Source organism: Charadrius vociferus, unplaced genomic scaffold (genome assembly GCF_000708025.1).
Source record: "Charadrius vociferus isolate BGI_N301 unplaced genomic scaffold, ASM70802v2 scaffold320, whole genome shotgun sequence".
NCBI lineage: Eukaryota > Metazoa > Chordata > Aves > Charadriiformes > Charadriidae > Charadrius > Charadrius vociferus.
Window position 1 is genome coordinate 1,053,388 of NW_009646501.1, and position 10,267 is coordinate 1,063,654.

General features: G+C 40.8%; 1 protein-coding gene across 1 annotated transcript; it reads left to right on the top strand.

Annotated features, from left to right (window-relative positions):
• Window positions 1-722: 722 nt before the first annotated feature.
• ACTR5 (ARP5 actin-related protein 5 homolog (yeast)) lies at window positions 723-10,055 on the top strand. The gene is made up of 8 exons (XM_009883413.1): window positions 723-949; window positions 1,807-1,976; window positions 2,821-3,038; window positions 3,380-3,562; window positions 6,192-6,314; window positions 6,862-7,001; window positions 7,900-8,032; window positions 9,467-10,055. Exons 1-8 carry the CDS (start codon window positions 783-785, stop codon window positions 9,722-9,724), a joined length of 1,392 nt encoding a protein of 463 aa, XP_009881715.1. The 5' UTR covers window positions 723-782; the 3' UTR covers window positions 9,725-10,055.
• The last annotated feature ends 212 nt before the right edge of the window (window positions 10,056-10,267 follow it).

Consider the following 10,267-nt stretch of genomic DNA (forward strand, 5'->3'; position numbering starts at 1 on the left):
GGTGGACGGGCCCTGAGCAACCTCCTGTGACAACCCTGGCCCGGCCAGGTGCTCCCCGGGGGGGGTCTTTCGAACGCCGCTGTTCTCTTAATTTCTTCATAGTTTTGTGGTGAGATGGAAGGGGGAGGATACAGCTGCAGGGCGAGACGTTTGGACTGCAGTGTTTTGTCAGGCTGTGGCTGAGAACCAGTGCCCAGGATCAGTTTTTGAGGAGGACCCTAAACATTGCTAGTTTTGTATAGTGCGCTTATCGGTAGTGCTCATCACCTGCCTGCTTTGTATATCCAGCTGAGCTGAGAGCTGCTCCTCGGACCGTGAAGCCTTTTGCCTTCGTGACAACGCCAGTTCAAAAGCTTCACCGAGTGCTGAACTAAATTTCCACCAGTTTTCACTTGCACTTCACCTCATTGCTTAGATTTTGGTTACTTAGATTTTTAATAATTCGTATATGCTTTTAAAACCCATTCTGCTCCACTCTTAGGAGTTTATTCTTTGGTTGAATTAACATTGGAAGCCCCACTGTAGACAAGCCTTCTTTTTTACCCTCTAAAGCGCTAGGTGTAATTTATCTTACATGATTAATAGCCTGCACATAAAGTGCTTTTTCATTACTGTTTTGGAGGAGTTCTTGCTGATCTTCAAAAGAAGAAGCAAGGATAAGTATCCCTGGATTTTCCCTTCATGCCTTTATTATTTTTCCTTTCTCTTGTCTTTTACAGGGTTGTGTTGATCATCCAATTGTTTTGACAGAAGCGGTGTGTAATCCTCTGTATTCGAGACAAATGATGTCAGAGCTCCTCTTTGAATGTTATCAAGTGCCAAAAGTGTCCTATGGCGTAGATAGCTTGTACAGTTTTTACCACAACAGAAGGCAGAACTGGCCCTGTAGTGGCTTGGTAATATCTTCAGGTTATCAGTGTACGCACATTTTGCCAGTCTTAGAAGGCAGGTGAGTTCTTGATGTCTTAAGAATGGTGCAGCCTCTCTTTGTCAGTCATTGACTTTTCAGTGATGCAAATACCCATTCCTTTACCATTCAGTATTTCAGCTCCTGCATTATAAGCTCTTATCAGGGTGTAATTTATGCTGAGAAGTTAAAACTAGGTCTGTAGATTTTGCTAAGTTCTGTTGAATTTTGAATTAAAGAAGCAGTGCTGTCCTTGTACATACTGTTTTTTTAGTTACTATTCATGCATAGATCTGTACTTTCAAAAGTAGAAGGAGATATCTGCCCCAAGTAAGATCGGGCATCAAAAAACATGTTAGGTTTTAAAGCAGCTTTGGGACAAAAGCAAGTGCTCTGTGAGATTTGTGCAGTTCTTGAGGCTTATATCATTCTGATTATGCTGCTATGTTGCTCTGCTTTCCTTTTTCTTTCCTTACTGCAGGAAATGGCTTTAGTATATCTGGTAGATGCTTCACGTTTTTGAGGGTTACACCTGGCCAACTGTGAAATGTTACAAAGGTTAAAGGAACTACTTTTAGCCCCACTAACCTTCACTTCCCTTCTTAAAATAGAACATTCCTTCCAGTAGCCAAAATTATTTAATGTTTGGGTTTTTTTAAAACAGAACAGGCTTTTCAGAAAGTATCTGCAAAAACCAAAGCAGTGATTGTGCTTGTTATCTGAGAAAACTGGGTATGTTAGGTTCTCTGATAGCTGAATCTTGAAATATTTGTCTGTGAATATTCACCTGTTTACGTGACCATATCAGAAATTAAGTAATACTTGGGAAAGCAGGCGGTTTATTTTATCCTGAACTTGTGGATCTCTCCAGTCTCAGTTGTGTCTCTTTGCATTTTCAGGTTGGATGCTAAAAACTGCAAACGTATTAATCTTGGAGGGTGTCAAGCAGCTGTGTATCTCCAACGCCTCCTTCAGCTGAAATACCCAGGACATTTTGCTGCCATCACTCTCAGTCGCATGGAGGAAATACTGCATGAGCATAGCTACATTGCAGAGGACTACATAGAAGGTAAAACCAGCCGCAATTTTCTACTAGATAGTAGTCATCCAAACAGGTTTGTCCTCTATATCCCTTGTTCTCAAACTGGCTGGGATTCTGGCTGAAATACTCTACTACTGTTTTGCTTTCTTCATAGCTGTCTTTCTGGTAATCTACCTCATGGGAAATGCTTGACGACAGTTTCGAACTTAACATTAAGATAGAAACAAAATTAAATTACAGAAAAAAAATCTATCAGTTCAAATTTCTCTGTGAATAAAAATTGGGATTATTTCAGAGGAAAAGATTTTAAAATTAGTTTATTTTATTAGTCATTTTGCTCCGTACTTCCAATAAAGCATTAAATTGATTAGGATGATTTCTGCATCTGGCCATGTTTCCTGTCTGCTTTAAGGTTTCCAAAATTGCAGAGGACGTTTCTCATGACTTTTTGTGAATTATAGAAGTTTTAAAATTTCCATAAATGTCATCTTAAGTAGTGGCCGAAGAAGTGTTTTCTTAAATTTGTCACTTATGAAAGAGCCTGCAGGGGTCCTTAGAAATGTGTGAGAACTCTTCCTTGCCTCGGGAAGAGAGAAGAGACATTAGTGTGCACTTCCCACTCCTTAGTGCTTTGTGTTTCCTGCATGCTGGAGATCAGACCGCTGAGAAGCCTGTGCAGTGAGTATGTGACTGGAAGGTAGTGCTCTCAGGGGTAGTGAAATATGGGGGCAGCTGCCAAGAGGTGGGCAGAAACCTAGGCTGTACTGTTACCTTCCCTCTTCTAAGTCTGAACTTAGCGTGGAGTGTATACGACATATGAATCACTGTTTTCAGCCTGGCAAAACAGTTATTTTGCTTTCAAAACATTCAGAGCTACAGAAGTGGCGGTCCCCAGAGTACTACGAGAACAACATGCACAAGATGCAGCTGCCTTTCTCTAACAAACTGCTGGGAAGCACTCTGACATCAGAAGAAAAGCAGGAGAGGCGGCAGCAGCAGCTACGTCGACTTCAAGAACTCAATGCACGTCGTCGAGAAGAGAAGCTGCAACTTGACCAAGAAAGGCTGGACAGGTTACTATATGTACAGGTAATCAAGGCAAAGTTTTCTTTGTGATGCTTTTGGAGGAGGGCAGGCTGCCCTCTGGGCTTTATCAGAAGGTCATGCATCACTGTAAAGAAGCTACGACTGCCTGTGTGTTTTCTGATAGGGATTTTTTAAGGTTACTTGCAAGAGAAAAGGGAGAAACGATTGATGCGGAGGATGCTTCCAGGTTGTGAACAGTACTACTTTGGTGAAATATTTTGAAAGCTACCGAAGGTGTACATCGTGGTATCTAGTAATGAAGGCAAAGTGTCTGTATGCGCACAGTTGAGGGACAGTTGTTTACCATGTACTCTTCATCACAGCTAACTCTGATCTGTCTGTAGGAACTTTTAGAAGATGGTCAAATGGATCAATTCCACAAAGCTTTGGTGGAGCTGAACATGGACTCTGCAGAAGAACTTCAGTCTTACATCAATAAATTGAGTCTGTCTGTTGAACAAACGAAGCAGAAGATCCTACAGGCAGAAGTCAATATTGAAGTAGATGTTGTGGACAGCAAGCCAGAGGTATAATGTTTTCACCAAGTTAATCCTCTTATGTCTGAGAGAATTAAGTTTCTATGCTTGAAAATGTGCCTCTTCAGACTTTTATTGATGGCTGAACTAAGCTTTTCCTTTAACAAACTGCAACTCCTTGTTAATTTGGTAACTGGTTCTCTCTTTTCCAGCTTTCCTATGCAGCTAAAGAAAGAGATGGTTTTGATTTTATACAGTATGCCTGAAATCAGTAACTTTTCTTGTGCTGTTCTGCACTGTGCTCTGGGACATATCTTACAGTTTGATTCCATATAGTTCTACGCATAATCTCTAGGCTTCCTGGCAGTAGTTGAAGTATACAGTTATATGAAATGAGTAATTTTCCTTGAACGTTTCTTGCACACCTTTAAGTAGTTGGAGAAAAAGAAAATAGCCCTAGTGGGTCAGAGAAAGTACCACTGAAGATACTACTGCTTCCGTTTGTACTTATTCCTGGCAGCATATGCCAGCCACTGTCCTTACTTAAGGTTGATTGACTTGCTTAGAGGGTTGCAAATGCAGCAGCTAACATAATGATTTTGTTCATGCTTTAAACTAACCTCTAACTCTGCTTTTGCATTAATTTTGGTGGTATAAGTGGGCCTGGTATGTTAAAGATTTTTTTTTTTTCTTTTTCGATCTGATAATTAAATGACATGGAGTTTTAAGTACTTAAATTTCAAGTGGTTATACTCCTAAGATAACTATCCTTAAATGCCTCTAGCCTTGTGTTAAAGATATAGATGAACCTATGAAGCTTTTGTTAAAAACAGTATTTGTTTTCCTTTCTGTTCCCTTTCAGATGCAGAGAACTTTATGGTAAATAACTAACCCTTTGCCTTCATTTTGGCTGTCTTTTTTGGTGCAGTTAAGCAGCATGTTCTATTTTGTTTGCTTAACAATGAGAGATTAATTGCCACTCTTGGTTGTTGGAGTTGTGCTGAAGATGAGAGGCCTATTTGTCTGCTTTGCCGGACTAATACAGGCCCAGCACATAGCAGCTGCTGCTAAGACATGGTCTAAGGCAGTTCATGCATTTACGTGTAATTGCCTTTCAAGTCACGTAAGAGTTTTTCTCGTTAGATAAGTCTTTGCTCAGGAAAAGGTAGAGAGAAACACAGAAAATTGAAGCATAGAGGAGAATGGTGCCAGATACAGGGGTTCTTGTGTCTTACGTGGAACTTGAGATCTAGCCAAATCTAGCAGGTGAGCCGGTATCTTCTAGGTGTTCTATTTTGCCAATCATTATCAGTAAAGCTTGTGTAAGAATCGGAATGATTCTGTTTGAGTGAAATGATGGGCTTACCATTGTGGTAAAGAATCTTTCTGCCTTCTGTCAAAAGAAATTTTTCTGCAAAATGATAATCAAACGACTATCAGCTACTTGTAACTTTGCCCAGTGTTTGTGCCTAAGTTCCGACACGTCTCTCTATCTGTCTTGGATCCCCCACTCGTCTTCTTTACTAGATATAGTCTCAAACGTTGGGATGAATCTGCAAGCCTTTTTGTTTGGTCTATGCTTTGTGAGAGTACCTACAATTGTCACCGAATCCATTTGTGAAGATAGGCCGTCCATCTGTAGCTGTTTAAAGGAGTCTGAAAGCTAATTATGTTGTCCTTAGGGTCTGTGCCAAGTGTTCAGCTGAGTTATATGTTTCTTTGTATTGCTGTTTGGGTTTTTTTTTAAGACATAAAAAGAAATGGATTTAACAAAGCTTAAACGTTTGAGAGAACTTAAGGTGACTGCTGTTTGTTTGCTGTAACAATGAACACTACTTAAACTTCAGTTTGAGTAATTGCTTGTGTTTTAAATGGGTGTAAGCTAGATAACTTAAGATTGTTTAAATGATTTAGCTTTATCTCATCCTGGTATTGCTTGCTAGACATTGCAACAAATGTTTCAAGTTTCAAATAACAAACACAAACCTTTAGCAACAAAACCCCAAAGGTAACACTGTAACACAAAAAAAGGAAATAATTAAAATGCTACTCCTACTTTAGAGCAGTGAAGTACTCTAGGATTTTGAGTGATACTTTTTATTAGGAAGAGGCTTTGGAGTATCTTCACATCCGCATAAAAAGTAATGGCTTTTGGTATATCCCATGTGCAAGTGCTGGGTGGTTGAAACTGTCAATTGGGTGGTGGCTTTGTAGCTAGCAAATATTTGCTTTCCAATCCCACACAAGCAAGGCAGGGAATTTAATGGTAATTATAGATCAGTTAGAGGTGCTGGGACTGCACCAATTTCTAACCAATTTAAAAAGCTATTTTTGTAAATTTTAGTATGTTGTTATATTTAGGACATGGCTGGCTAGGATCCTGGCAGTCAGCCTGTTAACTAAGGCCTTTAATTTCTGAGCTGGCATTGCAATAAATTTATTGAAAGTCTTTGATTTTTATGCTTTGAGTGAATGTCTCTCTTCTGTTTTCTGTGTTTTTCACCATTTTGATTTTTGTCTTCAGTGCTGGAGAACAGCATGTTTGGTTTCAGGCATGTTAAAGAGTTGAGATTTGAGGAAATCTGGGTTGAATTTTCCAAATGCATCACCAGAATTGAAGTCATGTATGTGCTTAGCACATCTGAGTTAACCTACCATAATATACTTTCTCTATTTCCAGACTCCTGATTTGGATCCCTTAGGCAGTGAGCAGTCACTGGAGGATGTGGAAAGTATTAATGAATTTGAACCTTTGTTTGCTGAGGAACAGCCTGAAGTTGAGAAGCCTGTTACTGCAGTACAGGTTTGATTTCTATATCTATACCTTGTGCCAAAGGTTGCTGCTTCCCAAGTTGTCCAGCTAGTCTGCTAACATTTCTCTAAATGCAAACATTGTTTGCCTGCTCTTGGAAGGGATGCTCAAACTATCTGAACAGGACATAAAGGCAGAAGAAGCCCTTGGAATCTTAGCTGATGGTTTAGAACATGAGTATACCCAGTTGGCTCACTCTGCAGGCAGTGCCTGTTGTAGCATTGCCATGTTATTAGGGAAAAAAAGCCCTGCTCAAGTGTTTTTGGTGTGTGATGCATAGCCCAGTAGAGCATCTCAGTGGACAGTGTCTTCAACTTGTGAGGTTGAGCCTTAGAATTGAGCAGCACCAAACAGAATAAAGCATAGGAAAAGTCCAGCTTCCTTGGCCCTTTGGAACCTTTTGCAGCATGGCCCTTTCTCTGTGAGAGCATTGCCATTTGGTTTTTGTACAGAATTGTTTGGAAACTTTGGTTGTTCTAGAATATTACTGTTTTTTTAACATAATTTCCCAATACTTTTCAATCTCATCTTTTTAAAGCCCGTGTTTAACCTGGCAGAGTACCACCAGCTTTTTCTTGGCACTGAAAGAATCAGGGCTCCAGAGATTGTCTTCCAGCCCTCCCTGATAGGAGAAGACCAGGCTGGTATAGCAGAAACCATGCAATATGTCCTTGAGAGGTGAGTTTACAAAGCTACTTGGCACTTCCTTCAGATGAGCTAGGCTTGTCTTGATACAAGGTTTCACAATACTGGTTACTCAACAATAATATGAGAAAATATGTTTGAATAGTTCTTTCTGGTGGGGTTGAGCATTGCAAGTTAGACATGTCTTCGTGTTCTGAAAACCACATGTAACTCTGCTTGTCTTAAGTCGGTGGTCTCCAAGCTTTTTTGATTGATTACCCCATCAGTAAAAAATTTTTGAGCACACACCTCCAATATATGTATTTTTATAAATTACATACAAGTACTACTGAACCAGCATATTATGTACATTTTAAAATGTACACAAAAATAGAAATTAAAAAATGGTTGACATAAAGTTGAAATAAATTATATTTTAATTTATTTATTAATGGTATCAAAAATACCTTCTTCCTGCACTGCAGTGGATTGTCTTGCTGACACCCCGCTTTGGAGACCCCTGGTCCAATTTTTTATAGAGGGAAACAAGAAACCTTTGTAAATATCCATCCCTTGAAACAAGGAGCTGGCAGTCTCTGGTTTTGCGAGATCAAAATCATTTTTAGTTATGAAATAGGCATGCTTGCTGCACCACTATTTCCAGACAACTTAGCAGTAGCAAAATGTCACCCCTGAACTGTATGAACACACGAGATTGTATTTTCTGAAATGTAAGAATTCCAGTGGATTTGTGGGGTACAGACTGTTTTAAGGCTTTTCTTCTGCCGCCCCCTGAATTTCCAGAAAACAAATGAACACAGGTTTTCATGCTAGGGAGATGAAGGAAGTTTCTCAAAGTGAATCCTGAAGATAAGGTACCAGTCCATAGCTGTTCAGTTCATAGGGAGACATGTCCTTGAGAAAGACTGAAGTTGGGTTTTGTTCCTTGTAGGTATCCAAAGGAGCAACAAGCTATTCTTGTCCAGAATGTTTTTCTCACTGGTGGAAATACAATGTACCCTGGACTGAAAGCCAGAGTCCAGAAGGAACTCCTTGAAATGAGGCCATTCCAGTCGTCTTTTCAGGTACGTGTATTGGCAGGATGGTTACAGGAACAGTCCGTTCATCAGTGTTGAAAAGGAATTCAAGTTGGGAGAGGTACAGAGTGGGTGTACTTAGAGCATGTCAACGGAGAGTGGTTTATGACAAGACACTGGAAACAGCTGTTTTGACCTGAGAAAATGAAGGTTAAGCAAAGATACCGTTGCTCTTTCTGAAGACATTAGGGAGAGTAGGGTAGATGCTTTGGAAAGGGAAAACCTGCTTCAGCTAAAGTACCATGCATGTTTGGCTGGAAATTTGCAGATGATTTCTTAGGATTGAGACAGTTACTATCTGGAACAAGCAACTACTAAGAGTAGTTGCTGGGAAGAACTAGTTTCACTTCAGAACTAAGTTACATGTTCAGTTTGTTACATGTAATGACTGTCTGGGACAGCAGCAAAAGAGATTAAGCAAGTATCTTACAAACCTGTGATCCCTTGCTATGTTTTCGGTAGCAAGCACAGTACAAGCTGGCTGAGTCCCAGAGTTTGCCATGCATTTTGCAAGGAGAGTTGCAAGAGCTTCCCTTGCTGTTCTGAAACTACCTTGTCTTCTCAAATCTACTAACTTCTTGAATAGAAAATCAGGTTGTAAACTGAGGAGGGGAAAAAAAAAAAGACTCCACAACCCTTGTTTTGTACAGTTATTGTACGTAGCTGTAAGCCAGGTGTGGCTGACAGAAACTAAGTTACAGCCATATACTTGGTAGTTTTAGGAAGGGTATTGCTTACTAAGTTTTGAATGTGCAACTTGTGTGTATAGGAAGAAAATGAACGTGTTTTCTTCTGCTCCTAAGGTTGCTGCTTGTAACTGAATAAGAGCTCCCTTCTTTCCATTAAAATGCAGTCTGTAGTGTGGTCCTATCAGAAAGCTGTCACTTCACAGATATCACACATGGGATTTACGTGGTGGCTAGTCTAGCAAGCCCATAGCTGAACCAGGAAAGCAGTTCATGCTACAGTAATAGGAATAATTTAAATGAAAGTATGGATTTGAATGTATGGAAAGAGTACGTGTGGTCTTTTTGCACATACAGCGATTTCTTAGTCTGCAGTATTCCTCACTACTACTTCAAGGAGGGAGGAAATTTTGCTGGAGCACTTGATACTTGTTTTGCAGTATCACCGACTCTTCTAGCATTGGCTTCCAGCTGTGAGGGCTGTTGGGTATGAATGTGATACATCCATGTGCTTTCTCAACCTGTAGAAATACAGCAGGCTCATGGAGAACTGACCTCAAAGTGAAAATGTGCTTCGGACCCATTCCTAACATTACTTTTCCCCAGAGGCGCTGAATAATCAGCTCAAACTTCTGAAATTCAGTGGTTTCTGTCATATGCTACTGTGATCAGGGTAAAAAGGGCTTTTCTCTCCTGTGTTGAACTGACGTTCTTGTTCTGTTTTCCTTCCATCCAGGTTCACCTTGCTTCCAGTCCTGTTTTAGATGCCTGGTATGGGGCTAGGGATTGGGCAGTGGAATACATGACCCGTGAGGAAGGCTGGATAACCAGAAAAGACTATGAAGAAAAAGGAGGAGAATACCTTAAGGAACATTGTGCTTCAAATGTCTACGTTCCCATTCGCCTTCCAAAGCAGGCCCCACGGACAACAGAGGCATTGGCACCTAGCAGGGTGCTGACATCCAGCACAGGCAATCCTTGTGAGCAGGCATAGCACCGCGCCTTTGTCACAGACCTTCGGATGGAGATAACAGCGCAGAGGAAAGAAGAGTTACTGGGTTGCAGTATGAGCTGTGCATGGGGTGCAGGCCTCGTTTAGCCTTGCTGGCAGCTCAAAGAACACTAAACTTCTCATCCAGTCACTTGAAGGAGGAGGACAAGCCACGCTGGGGTGGGAGTTGGAATGGTTGGAGCACTTGCAACGCTGAGTGCTGCTCATGCATAGCACAGGAGTGTGTGTCAGCAAGGAGGAGCACAGGAGAAGCACGTTCCAGAGGAAAAATACCATCGTATAAACTTTCATAGTAAGACTCAGGGTTTTATGAGAGTATATGTTTTACATCTCTTTTTTTATTTAATTAAAATGTACTGGTTTTATACTGCTTTTATTGCATGATCTAGAAGCTGGATCAAGACTTGTATGAAGCGAGTCAGTCCAGCAGGCGTCCCCCTTGCTCGTCACAGTGTGCATTTGTCAGGACATGAACGCATCGTGCTGCTGGAGGCCAGAGGGGCTGATCTGCGCCTTTCCTCCCGA